The sequence below is a fragment of the Myiozetetes cayanensis genome, unplaced genomic scaffold (assembly GCF_022539395.1).
Source record: "Myiozetetes cayanensis isolate MyiCay16 unplaced genomic scaffold, myiCay2020 scf29, whole genome shotgun sequence".
NCBI classification, from domain to species: Eukaryota; Metazoa; Chordata; class Aves; order Passeriformes; family Tyrannidae; genus Myiozetetes; species Myiozetetes cayanensis.
The window spans coordinates 77,041-94,157 of record NW_026087510.1 but is presented as its reverse complement, the minus strand read 5'-3'; the positions used below and the strand labels follow the sequence as shown (position 1 = coordinate 94,157).

General features: G+C 56.0%; 3 protein-coding genes across 37 annotated transcripts in view; 1 reads left to right on the top strand and 2 right to left on the bottom strand.

Moving 5' to 3' along the window:
* The window catches only part of CEPT1 (choline/ethanolamine phosphotransferase 1), a 24,752-nt gene extending 19,227 nt beyond the window's left edge, over positions 1-5,525 (bottom strand). For both annotated transcript variants that reach the window (XM_050323166.1, XM_050323165.1), the window contains exons 1-2: positions 5,451-5,525; positions 2,936-3,327 (exon numbers count right to left, since the gene is read on the bottom strand). In XM_050323166.1, the coding sequence (XP_050179123.1) occupies positions 2,936-3,274 (339 nt within the window). In that variant the 5' untranslated portion in view covers positions 3,275-3,327; positions 5,451-5,525. The remainder of the gene's footprint in view (positions 1-2,935; positions 3,328-5,450) is intronic.
* Positions 5,512-17,117, top strand: DRAM2 (DNA damage regulated autophagy modulator 2). Of its 4 annotated transcripts, none has more exons than XM_050323172.1 (9): positions 5,512-5,570; positions 7,894-7,989; positions 11,549-11,706; positions 12,434-12,501; positions 12,964-13,103; positions 13,845-14,022; positions 15,008-15,090; positions 16,033-16,125; positions 16,781-17,117. In XM_050323172.1, exons 3-9 carry the CDS (start codon positions 11,576-11,578, stop codon positions 16,880-16,882), a joined length of 795 nt encoding a protein of 264 aa, XP_050179129.1. In that variant the 5' UTR covers positions 5,512-5,570; positions 7,894-7,989; positions 11,549-11,575; the 3' UTR covers positions 16,883-17,117. The 4 variants fall into 4 exon arrangements, with proteins under 4 accessions (XP_050179129.1, XP_050179126.1, XP_050179128.1 ...); XM_050323169.1 differs by having other exon boundaries at positions 15,993-16,125; XM_050323171.1 differs by lacking the exon at positions 5,512-5,570 and adding an exon at positions 8,192-8,288 and having other exon boundaries at positions 15,993-16,125.
* The window catches only part of TIMM17A (translocase of inner mitochondrial membrane 17A), a 59,276-nt gene continuing 50,976 nt past the window's right edge, over positions 8,818-17,117 (bottom strand). The window contains exon 7 of one of the 31 annotated variants that reach the window (XM_050323212.1): positions 8,818-8,837. The gene's annotated coding sequence lies outside the window, so the exon portion shown is untranslated. The other 30 variants (XM_050323210.1, XM_050323209.1, XM_050323208.1 and 27 more) reach the window with 30 other exon arrangements.

Genomic DNA, 17,117 nt, shown 5'->3' with positions numbered 1-17,117 from the left:
CTGGCTCCTCTCTCTACTTTCATTAGCAGTGTAGGTGTTTCCACGGAGAGGTTATTTATATCTGGGGGAAGATTTCACAGCTCCCTCTCTTACTCAGAGCTTTTTTCCTTTTTTTTTTTTTTTTAAAAAGAAAAACAATTCATCACTCAGCACTTTGCCAGTTGGGTCCTCCCAGCTCAGCAGGAAGGATTTGCATCTCCTTTTCTCTCCAGCTCAGCTCCCCTGGCTACACCTTTCACCAGCAGGAAGAGACAAGTCACTCTCGGAGGAAACCAAGGGGAAAGAAAAGCAAAACTAAGGCTGAGCTACAAGGAAGAGAAAATTTACATCTGAAAGCAAAAGTGCTTTGGGGGAGGAGGGGAAAAAAAACCAAAACCAAGCGAGTGTTGGTGGAGTTTCAAAGCCTCGTTTTCTTCCCCAGGCACATCCCTGACACTTCAAAGGCACCTGCTGGGCCATGTGGCAAACTGGATCAGGCCAAGAGCTGCCTCAGCACCCACGGACTCTGCACCCAGGGATTCTGCACCCAGGGCAGAGGCAGATCTCACTCACCTCACCCAGAGCTGCTCCCCAAGTGCTGGACACCCAGCACTGCTTCGACACAGCTCCCTGTGACACAGCTCAGTGTGATACAGCTCTGATACAGCTCATTCTGATACAGCTCACTCTCAAAGCTCACTCTCACAGCCCTCACTCCCTCACTCCAATTTCTGCGGCTCTGAGAGCAGCTTCTTTTGTGCTTCCGGAGTTCAATCACCAACCAAAAAAACACCCAAACCCCTACATTTATTCACTTCTGCTCTGGGTCAGTGCCCCAAATGTCCTGAGACAGCTGAAGTCTCTCTGTCAAAGCACACTTCAGAGTCTGAGCCCCCAAATAACCCTGGAACAAACCCCTAGGTAGAGCCACCCCACCCCACAGAGCCTGGACAAGGAGCTGCTCCGAGTGCTCCCTGCTCGAACTGTTTACCCTCCACCTGCCAAATTCCACCAGTTGTTGTGAAATTATCTATTTCAACAGATTTCCAGGACAGGCAAACAGCCCTGTCACCCAGGGAGCAGGGATGTGCCATCCTATGTGGGGTTTGGAGCCTGGCTGGGAACAAACTGTGCTGCTCCATCCCTGACCTCAGCCGGGACACTGGGACAGCAGAGTGCAGATAAAGCTGGAAATCTGAGGCATTCCCAGCTTTTTGGTGTGTAACACACCCCCTTTCCCACTGCAGCTTTGAAGATTCCATGTTCATGTGGAAAAAAAAAAAAAAACAAATCTTCCCAGTGCACGAAAATGGGAGTTTTCAAGTGCAAGAGAAAAGCCTTTGAAAGGAGGAACTTGGAAATGGCTCCTGAAGATTCCTGGGGCCCTGAGGGCAGGTCAGGAGCTCTTGGTGCCTTCAGAACAAAGAATAAACCTCCTGACTTTGATCCAGCCTCTCCCAGCAGGGACACAGCCCAGGAACACAACCCTGTGTACCCCACCTGCACCAGAGCCCGAGCTGAGCTCAGAGCCAGGGCTTAGTGGGAAGATTTCAGTCCCAGGACAGAACAGTTCCACTCAATCTGCCTTAGAGCAGTGAAAGGTAGAACTGAAAGCTGCATTTTTAATTTTCTTCCTCCAACACACACTGAAAACTGCTCCAAACTCTGAAAGTTTGGAGCAGAAACACAAATTTCTCATGAGTCTGTGCTATCAAAGCAGTTCCTGCTGATAAAAGCTGCTCTAGACAAGAGGCCCATTTTTGTACTGGTTTAGCAGCATCTGGGTACCCACAAATCACTAATGATAAACTGTAAATAACACTGTCAGACTCTTGTGTGGGGCTGCTGTAGAATTGTTTCCAAATCCCACAAACTGAGGGCAGGTTTCAGTTTCCAGCTGTGAAAGGTTTGAAAGATTTGGGTATCAGGACAGAACAGATGCAGTCAATCTGCCCTGGTGGAACGAGGGGTACAAGAGAAATCTGGATCTTTCATTTTCTTCCTCCAACACACACTGAGAAGTGCTCCAAAGGCTGACATTCTGGAGCAGGAACACAAGTTTCTCAAGAGAATCTGCACTATCAAAGTAGAATCTGGATTTCTAATCCTCTTCCTCCAGTTCCTGTCAGACCCTGCTCCACAGGGGTATGTTGGCTTGAGGAGCTGCTGTCCCACCCCAAACACACCCCCCAAACCCCATCCCCAGAAATCTGGGATTATCAGGGCCCTGTGAGCTTCAGAGGGAGCCAAAAGCACTCAGACCTTTGGTGCAGGATCAAAGTGAGACCCTAAACCAGGAAAACCTTGGAGCAAAGTGTCTTATGGGAGAGATTTCAGTCCCAGGACAGAGCATTCCAGTCAATCTGCCTCGGTGGAATGAGGGGTAGAACAGAAACCTGGATTTTTAATCCTCTGACAGCTGGTTCTGTCAGACCCTGCTCACACAGCTGTGGCCTGAGGAGCTGCTGTGCCACCCCAAAACCCACCCCAGAGGGGCACCAAGATTTACAGAGAACAGGATAAAAGTACAAAAACTGTGGGCTGGCCCAGCAAGAGAGCGGGAACCCACCCAAACCCAGGGCCAGAAGAGCAGCAACCCACCCAAACCCAGGGCCAGGAGAGCAGGAACCCAACCAAACTCAGGGCCAGGAGAGCAGGAACTCAACCAAACCCAGGGCCAGGAGAGCAGGAACTCAACCAAACCCAGGGCCAGGAGAGCAGGAACTCAACCAAACAGTGCCAGGACAGCAGGAACCCACCCAAACCCAATGCCAGGACAGCAGCAACCCACCCAAAATCAGTGCCAGGAGAGCAGGAACCCACCCAAACCCAGTGCCACATGCCAGGAGGTGCCACCAACCCCAACCCAACCCCAACCCAAACCCAACCCAGACCCAGTGGCCACTGCCAGGAGGTGCCACCACCCCCCCAATTGCTCCAGAGGTGCCCAGCTGACCTGCTCCGTGGCTGTGGGGCAGTAGCACACCAGGAGCAGGGTCGTGGAGATGTTGATGAACAGCCCGACGATGGTGATGAGGTTGGGGGCGATCCAGGCGGGCACCCTGCCCACCAGCCATTCCCAGTAGCCCTGCATGAGGGGCTCGAGCAGGGAGCGGCCGGCGCTCTGGTACTTGTGCTCCTCCAGCCGTTTGAGCTGGTGCTTGCTCAGGGGGGGCGTGGGCAGCTGCACCAGCTTGCTGAGCACGCAGCCCCCGCCGGGGCCGTGCCCGCAGCCCCACGGGGCCTCCGGCGGGGCCTCCCCACAGCGCCGCTTGGCGCCCCGGTGCCCGCTCATGGCCTAGCGGGTGTGCTCGGGCAGCAAGGAGCCGGGCTGGACAACCATAAATCCTGCAAGAGGGAGAGAGGGGTGGCAGAGACCGCCTGGAGAAAAGGCACAGCTTGGGGGGGGTGATGGAGCTCAACAGGATCATCCCAGGCCCACGGGGTGAGTTTTGGGGATGGGCAGGGCTGAGAGCTGGACCCCCTGAGCCTTGGAGGTGCCTCCCACCTCAGCACGTTCTGGGTGTGACACTCGAGCACCCAAACGAGGTTTGAGGGTATCTCAAGTTGGCAGGAGCTCAACAAGTTGAGGAGCCCCCAGCAAACCAGGGCGACTCCCTTAAAAAGCAAAGTTTTTTGGAGAGGTGCTGAGGGAAATGTGAGAAATGAGTGTACAAAATCAGCTGTAAAATGATGCTAAGCTGCACCTTTACTCTCCTCACTGCCTTCTGGGGCAAATACCCTGCAGCCACCAGCCAAAATTTGTATTTATACATATAAATACAGGTATAATTTCTACTATCACCAGCTTTCCATTAAGAAAGCTTGGACTAAACCAGAGAGTGCAATAACTCACAGGAGAAATGCTGGAGACCACAGTGCAGCAGCACCCTCGTGTCTCTGGGTGCACCTTGGTGAGTCCCCAGGGCCCCCTGAGCACTTCAAATGTGATTTAGCACTTCCAGGAACACCCCAGAGCAGTGATTTGTGTCACTGCCAGTCCCTCACACCTCTCACACCACTCAGGTTATCAACTGATGGCTCCAAGTTTACCCAAATTTATCCAAACCCCGCCAAGTCTGAAGTTAAACTGGCTTGGAGCAGCTCTGTCTCCTTGGTGATGCTGAACAGCCACCTAAAAACAGTGATGAGCTTTTTTTTTTTTTTTTTCCAGGTTTATGTTCCTTATTTCTGTTTTCCTGGGGCTTTTCTCCTCTCCAGATTGAACCCAGTTGAGGTGAGAGCTCAGTGTCTTGTCCAGCTTTCAAGAAACAAGCAGGAGCTGGAGAGCTTTAGTGGGTCAAAAACGTTTCACACATTTCTCTTATCCAGATCTTTTTTCCATCCTTTTTTTTTTTTTTTTTTTTTTTTTAAGAAAAGAAAAGGAAGTACAGGCTCAGGAAGAGCTTTTCCAGCACAAACAAGAACCCTCACAATGTCCCATCTCCCTTGAACAAAACATGTAACTCTCCATAGGAAGAAGAGTAGAGAAAGGAAACTAAAAATAAGAGTTTGTTGTTTATCTATAGGAGACAATAAGGGGGAGAAGAAAAGAAGAAAACCTGGTGGAAGTGTAGGAAGAGGGCAGACAGCTCTAAATCCACAGGCAGGTAGGGAAAACAAGCTGTGGAAATCAAAGGTCAGCACTTGTCTAAGAACAGGAGCTGTCACTGCCTCTCCACACCCTCCTCAAGGCAAATTCCAGCAGTGAAAAGCCACCTCAGTGGGAGGGGAGAGGAGAAAGCAAGGCCTGGGCTGGGGATAAGCTCGGCAAGGAGCAAAACTGCCCCTCTTTAATCACCCGGAGAGACCAAACTCGGCCGGCGCGGGGGGCCCGGTGGGGCCCGGGCACAAAACACCAGCCCCCCGCGCACAAAACTCGGGGGGTTCTGAGGGGAAAACAACCCGGGGGAACCTCGCCCTGCACAACAAACCCCGGCCGGGGCCGCCACAGGGCAGGGCAGGCAGAGGGGAGGGCAGGGAAGGGGACAGAAGGGGAGGGAAGGGGCGCGAAGGGGTCCCCTCAGCGCTGCGCCCCCACCGAGCCCGGCCCAGCGCGGCCACAGGCCCGGCCCCCTCAGGGCTCCCCCCGCGCCCTCAGAGCCCCGGGCGGGGCCGGGGGGTCCCGGAGGCTCCTGGGGGGTCCCGAGGGCTCCCGGGGGCACTGGGGGGTCCCGGCACAGCCCCGGACAAGAGCCCCGGCCCAGCGCGGGCACAGCCCCGGCCACTCCCCGTCAGGGCTCCCCCCGCGCCCTCAGAGTCCCGGGCGGGGCCGGAGGGTCCTGGGGGTCCCGAGAGATCCCGGGGGGTCCCGGCACAGCCCCGGCCCACAGCCCCGGCCCAGCGCGGGCACAGCCCCGGCCCCCCTCACTGGGCCCTCTCTCAGAGCTCGGCCCGGGGCCGGGGCGGTCCCGGGGGGGGTGTCCGGGGGTCCCGGCCCGGCCGCAGCCCCTCCCTGTGCCCCCCGTTACCTCCGTGTCCCCGCACCGGGCGGCGCTTGCTTTTTACGCCCCGTTTTGCGACGGCCGGAAAAGCCTGGGCGGCGGGGCCGGAGGCGGGGCCGGGGCGGGCGCGGCGCGGGAGCGGCTGAGGTGAAGGGGCTGGGGTGAAGGGTTTGGGCTGAAGGGGCTGGGGGGGCACGGGGACCCCTCGGGCCCGGGCACCGCTTCCACGGCACCCCACAGGGACTCCCCCACCTCCGTGGGACCCCTCAGGAATACCCTGACACCCCCTCAGGGACTCCATGACAAACCCCTCAGGGACCCCCTATGAACCCCTTAGGGAGCCCCTATGAACCCCTCAGGGACCCCCTGACACCCTCTCAGGGACCCCCTATGAACCCCTCAGGGACCCCCTGACAACCCTCAGGGACCCCATGAAACCCCCTCAGGGACCCCCTGGCACCTCCCCAGGTACTCCCTGGCAGCCCTGTCAACCCCTCAGAGACCCCATGGCCTTCCTGTCACCCCCTCAGTGACCCCCCTGTCACCCCTCAAACCCCATCCTTGTCACCTCCTGTCAGCCCCTCAGTGACCCCCCTGTCACCCCTCAAACCCCATCCCTGTCACCTCCTGTCACCCCCTCAGCCCCCCCACCCTCCCTGTCACCCCCTCAGTGACCGCTGGTGTCCCCGGCCCCTTCAGTGTCACTCCCCCTGCTCCTCTTCTGTGCCCCCTCCCTGCAGCCCCCATCCCCAGAGACCCTCGGGACCCCCAGGAACCTCAAGTGTCCCCCCTCCCTCCCCTGACAAATCCCTTTTATCAGAGGGATGTCCCCTTTTCAGCCCCAGTGCCCCCCATTGCTGCCCCAGTGCCCCCCCACCACAGCCCCCCCATTGCTCCCAGTCCCCTCTGTGCCCTGGGGACCCACCTGAGCCTCTCTACCTTCTCCCCCTGTCCTTTCCCCCTTTCCTGTCCCTTGTCCCCCCTTGCAGTGCCCCCATTCCCAGCTGTGCCCTGGAGGTGTTTGCAGCTGCTCTGGGGGGTGGCACTGGCAGTTCCCATGGGCTCATCCCTGGCCCGGAGCTCCCAGCAGTGCCAGAGCCCCAGAGGGCCTGGGGACACCCCTGTGTCACCGTGTCCTGTGCCTGGCACTGCCTGGGCTGGCTCCAGGCTGGGTACAGGGGTGTGGAGACCCCCTGGAAGCTGCTCCCCCCCATATCCCAAAGATTTCGTGGCAGCTCAGAATGAGCCCCCGTCACTGCCCTGTGGTGGGGACAGCAGAGGTGACATTCCTGCTGTGTTTGGGGACCAGTGACCTTCACTCACTGCTTATCAGGGTGACCTGGCAGGGACTCTGTGCTGGCTCAGGAGAGCTCTGACACCCTGCTCTGCCCTTCCCTCTGCCCTGCTGCTGGAGCAGTGGCTGGACAGAGCAGGGATTGTCCTTTAGTGGATCTTTATCCCTCCCTGTCCCTGAGGGAGCAGGGGAGAGGCACGGGGACAGTTCAGGAATTTCCCTTTTCCCACGTAATTCAGCCATCCTTCCAGCCCCATCCTCCCAGGTAACGGGAACCTCCTGCCCTTAAAAGGCCTCCCTCACCTTCCATCTCCATCTGGAGTTCCCATCCCAGGATGTGGCTGCTCCTGGACTGGGGGAAACACCTCGGAGAGGCTTCAAATTCCTTGGCTTTCCAAACACTTCCTTCACTCGGTCTTGATGATGGGAATGGTCTGTGATACCCAGCCTGGAGCTTAACAACCCCTTGGGACACCAGAGTGCCTGGAGAGCAGGATAAATGTTTGGGAAGGTCCCAGTTATGTAGAAAATCAAGGCTGGTGACTGTTGTTACAGAATCTGTTGGCAAAGGGGCTTGTGACAAAACGAGGGGCTTGAGGTGTTTTCCTTCTCCCTGCTGAAAACAGGGACAGGATGAGAGGAAATGGCTTCAGGTGGCACCAAGGGAGGTTCAGGTCCGATTTTGGGATAATTTCTCCCTGGAAAGGGCTACCCAGCCCTGGCACAGCTGCCCAGGGCAGGGGTGGAGTCCCCATCCCTGGAAGTGTTCAGAGAACCCGTGGAAGTGTCCCCTGGGAATGTGGAGTGACCCCTAACCCAATCCTGCCCCGTGGCACCAGCAGCACCGTGGGGTGCCCATTCCCAGGGGGGCTGCTCCTGCCATCCCAGGCACTGCTCCTGAGCCATCCAAACAGCTGCACTCACCTGGTTTTCCTGGGAAGCTCCTCACTCCCAGTTAAATCTTGATGCAGGCAACTCCTGTAAATCAAAATGTTTTTGTTTCCACCACCCCAAAGCTTCACTCCTTACACCACCTGGGCCACGGGACAAACACCCTGTGCCAGTCCAACCCTGCAGTGCCAGCAGTGACTGATGGGAGGTGCTCAGAAGAACAAATCAGGTGAGTAAGAGCTATAAAAATGCCTCACACCTGCATCATTTTCCTTTATGTCCCAGAGAGTCGGGAAAATGAAGCGAGAAGGAGGAGCTTCGGCACAGAGATGACCTCGGGCTCCCCTTGAGGGGCCTTTCCTCAGGTGTCCTCGTCCTCAGGTGGGTGGGAGATGGGGGGTTGGAATGTCCTCAGGGTTGTGGGAGATGGGGGGTTGGAATGTCCTCAGGGTCGTGGGAGATGGGGGGTTGGAATGTCCTCAGGGACATGGGAGATGGTGGGTTTGGGATCTCAGGGCTCAGGAATAACTCGAAGGCACTGGGGACATTCAGTGTGACAGGAACGGTGCCATCTGGGCACCAGAGTGCAGGTGGGAATGACACACCCAGCAGTGTAAGAGGTGTCACCAAATGGGTCAGACCTGCATTGCTCTTCCCAAGTTCCCAATTTATTCCCAAAGGTGGGTTGGGAAGTTGAATCCATTGCTATTTTACTGCCTTGGAGGGAACACCAGAGGGCAACCTTTGTGTGCTGCTGAGAGGTGGGGGAGGAACGAGCAGGAGCAGCCTGGGATAGAGGGGGTGTCCCTGCCCATGGAATGAGATGGGATTTGAGGTGCCTGCCCACCCAAACCAGCCTGGGATTCCAGGATTCTGGAGCCAGGCTGGGAGAGCTGGGAATGTTCCCCCAGAGAGGGGAAGGCTCCAGGGACACCTTGGAGCCCCTGCCAGGGCCTGAAGGGGCTCCAGGAGAGCTGGAGAGGGACTGGGGACAAGGCCTGGAGGGACAGGACACAGGGAATGGCTTCCCACTGCCAGAGGGCAGGGAGAGATGGGAGATTGGGCAGGAATTGCTGGCTGGGAGGGTGTGGAGGGGCTGGGCTGGAATTCCCAGAGAAGCTGTGGTGTCCCTGGATCCCTGGGAGTGTCCAAGGGCAGGCTGGAGCAGCCTGGGATGGTGGGAGGGGTCCCTGCCCAGGGCAGGGGTGGGATGGGATGGGATGGGATGGGATGGGATGGGATGGGATGGGATGGGATGGGATGGGATGGGATGGGATGGGATGGGATTTAAGGTCCCTCCAAGCCAACCCATCCCAGGATTCTGTAACAGGGATTGAAGGAGTTTTAGGTCATTTCCTCCATGTCTGCCCGAGGGTTTATTGAGAGTTTTGAAGGGTTGGTGAGATTTGTCAGAGGTTCCCTGCGAGCTGCTGATGGATCCCCCGTCAGTGCCAGTGTCACACGTGCTCTGTCACCTCCCTGGGGCTGTCACAGCCCAGGACAAGAGGAAAATAGGCTCATTTATTCAAGGTGACCCCTGCCATGTGTGCAGATGGCACTGCAGGTGAATGATGATGCTGCAGGTGAATGATGATGCTGCAGGTGAATGATGATGCTGCAGGGGTTCACAGTGACCATCCCCGGTGTCACTGGGATTGTTTGTTGTGGTTTCTGGGCTCTGAACACAAATGTTCACTTGGGGCTTGCAGGGGAGGCTGAGGGACAGCTCAGACTGCTGGGCAGGGAGGGCAAAACCCCGGAGAAATCCTGGAAAACCCGGAGAAATCCCAGGAAAACCTCAAGAAATCTCAGGAAACCCCTGAGAAATCTCAGGAAACTCCTGGTAAATCTCAGGAAACCCTGAGAAACCTCAGGAAAACCTCAAGAAATCTGAGAAAAACCCTGAGAAATCTGAGGAAACTCCTGGGAAATCTCAGGAAACTCCTGGGAAATCTTAGGAGACCTCTGAGAAATCTCAGGAAAACCTCAGGAAACCTTAAGAAACCCCTGGGAAATCTGAGCAAAACCCTGAGAAATCTCAGCAAATCCTGAAGAAATCTCAGGAAATCCTGGAGAAATCTCAGGAAAACCTCAAGAAATCCGAGGAAAAGCCTGAGAAATCTGAGGAAACCCCTGGGAAATTTCAGGAAATTCCTGGGAAATCCCAGGGAACTCCTGGGAAATCTCAGGAAAACCTCAAGAAATCTTAGGAAAAACCTAAGAAATTTCAGGAAACTCCTGAGAAATCTCAGGAGAAACCTGAGAAATCTCAGCATATTCCTGGGAAATCTCAGGAAACTCCTGGGAAATCTCAGGAAAACCTCAAGAAATCTCAGGAAAACCTCAAGAAATCTTAGGAGAACCCTGAGAAATCTCAGGAAATTCCTGGGAAATCCTGGAAACCCTTCAAGAATCTCAGTAAAGCTTTGGGAACTTTCAGTAAAACCCCCTTGAGAAATCCCATTAAACCTTTGAGAAATCACAGTAAAGGTTTGATAAGTCTCATAAACCTTTTAAGAACTCTGAATAAACCTTTGAGAACTCTCAGAAAACCTTTGAGAAATCTTAATAAAACTTGGAGAACCTCAGAAAACCCCTGAGAATTTTTATTAAACTTTGAGAACTGTCGGTAAATCTTTGGGAACTCTGAGTAAACCTTTGAAAAATCTCAGTAAACCCTTGAAAACTCTCAGTAAACCTCTGAGAAATCCTATTAAACCTTTGAGAACTCTCAGCAAACCCTCGAGGATCTCAGTAAACCTTTGAGAAATCTCAATAAAGGTTCGAGAACTCTCAGAAAACCTCCGGAAAATCTCATTAAACCCTTAGGAACTCCCAGTAAACCCTTGAAAACTCTCAGTAAACCTTTGGGATCCCTCAGTAGACTCTTGAAAACTCTCAGTAAATGTTTGAGAACTCTTCACAAACCCTGGAGAATCTCAGTAAACCTTTGAGAACTGTCAGTAAACATTTGAGAATCTCAGTAAGCCTTTGAAAAATCTCAGTAAACCTTTGAAAAAATCTCACTAACCCTTTCAAGAACTGTCACCAACCCTTGAGAACCCTCACCCACCCTTCAAGAACCCTCACCAACCCCCTGGGGACTCTCACTAACCCATTGAGAACCTTCACTAACCCTTCAAGAACCCTCACTAACCCTTCAAGAACCAGCCCCCAACCCTCTGGGGACTCTCACTAACCCTTCAAGAACTGTCACCAACCCTTCAAGAACCCTCACCAACCCCTTGAGAACCCTCACCAAGCCTTCAAGAACCCCAAGAACTGTCACCAACCCCTTGAAAACCCTCACCAAGCCTTCAAGAACCCTCACCAACCCTTCAAGAACTGTCACTAACCCTTCAAGAACCCTCACCAACCCCTTGGGAACCCTCACCAATCCCTTAAGAACCCTCACCCACCCTTCAAGAACCCCACCCAACCCCCTGGGGACTCTCACCAACCCTTCAAGAACCCTCACCCACCCTTCAAGAACTCTTACTCAACCCTTGCAGAACCCTCACCAACCCCTTGAGAACCCTCACTAACCCTTCAAGGCTGTCACCAACCCTTCAAGAACCCTCAACAACCCCTTGAGGACCCTCCCCCACCCTTTGAGCCCCCTCCCCACCTTTGAGCCCCCTCCCCTCTGAACCCCCCTCCCCTACACTGACCGCTGTCCCTGCTATCCCCCAGCCCGGTGTGTCCATCCCATCCCCTCACTGACCCTGTCCCTGCTGTCCCTGCTGTCCCCGCTGTCCCCAGTGCAGTGTCCATCCCATCCCCTCACTAACCCTGTCCCCGCTGTCCCCGCTGTCCCCAGCCCGGTGTGTCCATCCCATCCCCTCACTGACCCTGTCCCCGCTGTCCCCGCTGTCCCCAGCCCGGTGTGTCCATCCCATCCCCTCACTGACCCTGTCCCTGCTGTCCCCGCTGTCTCCAGCCCGGTGTGTCCATCCCCCGCCCGGCCATGTGGTGGTTCCAGCAGGGCCTGTCCCTCCTGCCCGTGGCCCTGGTGGTGTGGTCAGCAGCCTCCTTCCTGCTCTCCTACGTCACTGCCACCGTCCTGCACCACGTGGACCCCCTGGTGCCCTACATCAGGTCAGTGGTGCCCCCATCCCGGCAATTCCCACAGATCCCGACTCCGAGCACTCCCTGCCCACGGCTCCGCTCGGGGGCTGCTGGACAGGCGGGACTGGGAGGGGCTGGGGGGTACTGGGAAGGAATTCTTCCCTGGGAGGGTGGGGAGGGGCTGGGAGGGAATTCCCAGAGAAGCTGGAATGCCTGGAAGTGCCCAAGGCCAGGTTGGAGCAACCTGGGGTAGAGGGAGGTGTCCCTGCCCAGGGCAGGGGTGGGATGGGATGGGATGGGATAAATGGGATAAATGGGATGGGAGGGGATGGGATGGGATGGGATGGGATGGGATGGATGGGATGGGATGGGATGGGATGGGATGGGATGGGGTGGGGTGGGATGGGATGGGATGGGATGGGATGGGATGGGATGGGATGGGATGGGATGGGATGGGATGGGATGGGATGGGATGGGATGGGATTTAAGGTCCCTCCAACACAAACCAGCCTGGGATTCCAGGATTCTGGAGCCCCAGGGAGGGCTGGGAATGTTCCCCTGGAGAAGGGAAGGCTCCAGGGACACCTTGGAGCCCCTGCCAGGGCCTGAAGGGGCTCCAGGAGAGCTGGAGAGGGACAGAACACAGGGAATGGCTTCCCACTGCCAGAGGGCAGGGACAGATGGGAGATTGGGAAGGAATTGTTGGCTGGGAGGGGCTGGACTGGAATTCCCCAGCCCTGGAATTTGTCTTTTCCAGCGACACAGGGACGATTCCACCCGAAAGGTGCCTGTTTGGAATCATGTTGAACATTTCCACCTTCCTGGGTGAGTGGGAAAAGCTTCAAACGATTTGACTTCCCCCTCAGGTCGTTGATGGGCCCCGAAATCTCAGTTTAAAATCCAACACTGGGCAATAAATCTCCCTGGAGAGGAAATCCAGGAGGATTATCCAGGAACCAGCATGGGAATTGCAGCTTCCAGAAGGGCAGAAAAGGCATTAAAAAACACAACAAGAGGAATAAAAGCAATCAAAATGCCAAGTCCAGGCAATCATTTTTCTGGAAGGAGGGAAAAAACAACCTGGGGGGGGTTAAATACAGAAAATATCAGGAAAATCCCTATATTTGAATTATTTGCTGCTGTGTCCTTCCAGTTTGCACTTCCAGCCCCTCACCTTCCCCGTTCCTGCAACCCAGGAAAAAATCCCTGTATTTTAAGGCATTCTCTGTGTCACTCAGCACCTTCCCAGTGGGAATTCCCCTGGGAATGTGCCCGTTGTCCCTGCAGGGGTGGCCACCATGTACGTGCGATACAAGCAGGTGAGTGCCCTGATCCCAGAGAATTCCAGGATGCTCCGGCTCAACAGGATCGGCCTCGCCCTGGGCTGGGTCAGCTGCTTTGGCCTCTGCATCATCGCCAACTTCCAGGTTTGGCCTTTGCTCTGAGATCCCTGGGAGATTTGTCATGGAAAACTGGGGGGGTTGGGGGCAAATTCCCACCAGGAAACTGTTAAAAAAATGGATTTTTTTTTTTATTAGTTATTCCTTATTTGCTTTGGGAGCAAACTGGGGCTTTTTGGTCCATTCCCACCAAGAAAATGCTAAAAAAATATATTATATTTTAGTTCCTCCTTATTTCCTTTGAGAGCAAACTGGGGGGATTTTGGGTCAAATTCCCACCAGGAAACTGTTAAAAAACTGGATTTTTTTTTAGTTATTATCCAGCCTTGTTCCCTCAGAGCATTCCAAGAGAATTCCACAACAGTCCTGGTTCCAGCAGAGTCATGTGGAGAAATGCTCACCCTTGTGCTTTCCCATCTCCTTTTGGCTGCTGGAATTCTGTTGTGTCTCTCCTGTTTTCCATGACCTGCCCTGGATTCCTGGGGTAGAAATTCCCAGCAGGAATTCCCTGCCCCAATTCCCGTGTTTGTGTCCATTATTAACACCAACAGCTCCCACAAATTCCCGTGTTTAAGGCCCAGCTCTGACCTGGAGTTTCAGGGAGAGCTTCCCAAGGGCTGGAAGCTCCAATTCCAGGGCACATCCCAAGCACATTCTAGGTCTGCCTGGCTGGGAATGTCAGAACACCCCGGTGTGGGGGGGAAGCTCCAAAGTTTCCCCGAGGAAAAGGCTCCTGGGGGCTCAGAGCAGGACGTTTGCTGTCCCCAGAAGTGCATCCTGTACTACATCCACGTGCTGGGGGCCTGCCTGACCTTCGGCGTGGGAGCCATTTACATGCTGCTGCAGACCATCCTGTCCTTCCGCATGCAGCCGCAATTCCACGGCAAGGGAATCTGCTGGGCACGCCTGGCCGTGCTGCTCTGGAGCGCCTGCAGCATCTGCAGCAGTATCCTTTATCCATGGGTCCTTTATCCCTGCATCCCTGCATCCTTTATCCCTGCATCCCTGCATCCTTTATCCCTGGATCCCTGCATCCTTTATCCCTGCATCCCTGGATCCCTGTGCTGCTCTGGAGCGCCTGCAGCATCTGCAGCAGTATCCTTTATCCATGGGTCCTTTATCCCTGCATCCCTGCATCCTTTATCCCTGCATCCCTGCATCCTTTATCCCTGCATCCCTCTATCCCTGCATCCTTTATCCCTGCATCCTTTATCCCTGGATCCTTTAACCCTGCATCCCTCTATCCCTGTATCCTTTATCCCTGCATCCCTGGATCCCTCTATCCCTGCATCCCTCTATCCCTCTATCCCTGCATCCCTGTACCCCTGCATCCCTGTATCCTTCCCTGTGTTCCTCTGGAGCTCCTGCAGCTCCTTTATCCCTGCCCTGGAATGTGGCCCTGGAGCCTCCACGGGCTTTGGATCCAACCTTGTTGAACCCTCCCAGCTGAAAGGCTGGATCCTGGATTCCAGCTGGGAATGTGGAGTGAGCTGGATTCAGGGAGGGATAAGGAGGGGCTCCCCTGGGATCAGGGAGGGATAATGAAGGGATTCCCTGGGATCAGGGAGGGAAAAGGAGCTGCAGCTCCCAGAGAGCGAGGGCAGTGGGGGGAGGGCCAGGTGAACCCTTTGGTGGGACAGCAAGGAATGGTTGGGAGCAGCTCCAGGCTCAGGATGGGAAGAGCCCGTGGCACCAACACTCCCCCTGACCCTGGGGAGCCTCCTGGAGAGCTCAGCCTGGCCCAAAGCTGGGCCCAAATCCAGCCCAAAGCTGTGCCCAAAGCCAGGCCCAAATCCAGCCCAAATCCAGCCCAAAGCTGGGCCCAAAGCCGGGCCCAAATCCAGCCCAAAGCTGGGCCCAAATCCAGCCCAAAGCTGGGCCCAAAGCCCCCTCCCTGGCCTTGCCCGTTCCTTGCTCCTTGACCCCCGCAGTGTTCGTGTCCTCGGTGCTGCTCTCCAGTGGCCTCTACGGACCAGGCCTGGTGCAGAAGCTGCACTGGGACCCCCAGGAGAGGGTGAGGGACAGGGAGCGACACCCAACGCCGGCTGGGTGGGATGGGAGCTCCCCGGAATGCTGGAATGCCGGGCTGGGGTGGGTGGGAAGGGACCTCAAACCTCATCCAGTGCCACCCCTGCCCTGGGCAGGGACACCTCCCACCATCCCAGGTGGCTCCAGCCTGGCCTTGGACACTCCCAGGGATGGAGCAGCCACAGCTTCTCTAGGAATTCCAGCCCAGCCCCTCCCCACCCTCCCAATCAGGAATTCCTTCCCAATCTCCCATCTCTCCCTCCCTCTGGCAGTGGGAAGCCATTCCCTGTGTCCTGTCCCTCCAGGCCTTGTCCCCAGTCCCTCTCCAGCTCTCCTGGAGCCCCTTCAGGCCCTGGCAGGGGCTCCAAGGTGTCCCTGGAGCCTTCCCTTCTCCAGGGGAACATTCCCAGCTCTCCCAGCCTGGCTCCAGAGCAGAGGGGCTCCAGAATCCTGGAACCCCAGATTGGTTTGGGTGGGAAGGGACCTCAAATCCCATCTCATTCCATGGGCAGGGACACTTCCACTGTCCTCGGTTGTTCCAACCTGGCTTTGGGCACTCCCAGGGATGGAGAGTCCACAAGAACCTCTCTGGACAACCTGTGCCAGACCTCGGTGAGGTTCTGCTCCCACAAAACAGTCGGAGCTCCAACTGTGGCCTCAAATCAATCCCTCCTGTCCCCAGAGCCTGAAGCTCCCAGCTCTGAGGGTCTGTTGTTCAGGCCCAGCTCTGGATTGAGCCTTCAGGTATAAAATTCCCAGGGGGTGCCATCCCAGGGGTTTTCCTGGCCATTCCCACTCTTCATTCCTGGGGGCTCTAAGGGATTTTGTTCTCCAGCGGGATGTGGAATGTCCTGTGGGATGTCCCAAGGCATTGTTGTGTCCCAGCAGCTCCCAGAGCAGCTTCTCCCACTGCTCTCCCTCTCCACAGGGATACACCCCCCACATGGTCAGCACCATCTCCGAGTGGTCCTTGGCCTTCTCCTTCCTCAGCTTCTTCCTCACCTACATCCGGGACTTCCAGGTAAATGAGGCCACGGAGCTGCTTCCCAGCCTGGGGAGGGCAGGGAATGGGTCAGGGCCAAGTGAGGACCAAATTATGTCCAACTCAGATAAGATCTGGGGACTGTTCTGGGTTGGACGAGACATTTGAGGTGATGGGGTTGGGCCAGGACCCAACCCGGGCTGGGGGAGCCACGGGGGGAGAGCTGGGAGGGACTCCCAGGGCCTGTCCTGGCTGTGCCCCCCGGCTGCAGCCACCTGCCTGGGGCTGGGGTCACTGCCCTGCTGGCTTTGGCTGGCTTGAACTGCTTTGAACTGGCTTTGACTGGCTTGAACTGGTTTAACTGCCTCAGCTGGTTTGAACTGGGTTTAACTGGCTTGAACTGGGTTTAACTGACTTTAACAGGCTCCAACTGGCTTTAACTGACTATAATAGCCTTTCACTGGTTTTAACTGGTTTTAACTGGCTCCAAATGCCTTCAACTGGTTTTAACTGCCTTTAACTGGTTTTAACTGACTGGACTTCCCAGTGCAGGGAATCTCCGGGGCAGGGGGGGAGGCACTGACCGGAATTCCCAGTGCGGGATCAGGCCCTGACTGGAATTCCCAGTACAGGATCAGGCCCTGACCGTGTCCCAGTGTGGGATGACCCCTGACCGTGTCCCTGTTGTCCCCAGGAGGTGTCCCTGGGGGCCGTGGTGACGCTGCAGGGCCAGGCCCCGTCCCCGCCGGGCTGGGGGCAGGAGGAGCAGGGGCTGCTCTTCCCAGGGAGCGTCTGAGGGAGCTCCCGGAGCTCAGGAATTCCTCCCGGAGCTGAGCAATTCCCCCGGCAGCGGCAGCAGCGACACCTGCGGGCATTGCTGTGTCCCCAGGCCAGGGTGGCTGACGGGACTTTGCTGTCCTTGGCACCGGGGGCGTCACTTTTTACCCTCCAGCAACACCAAACGTGGCCCGAGCCGGGCACGGTCCTGACATTTCTGCCCCAGTGAAGGATTAAATGAAGGGTATTAACGA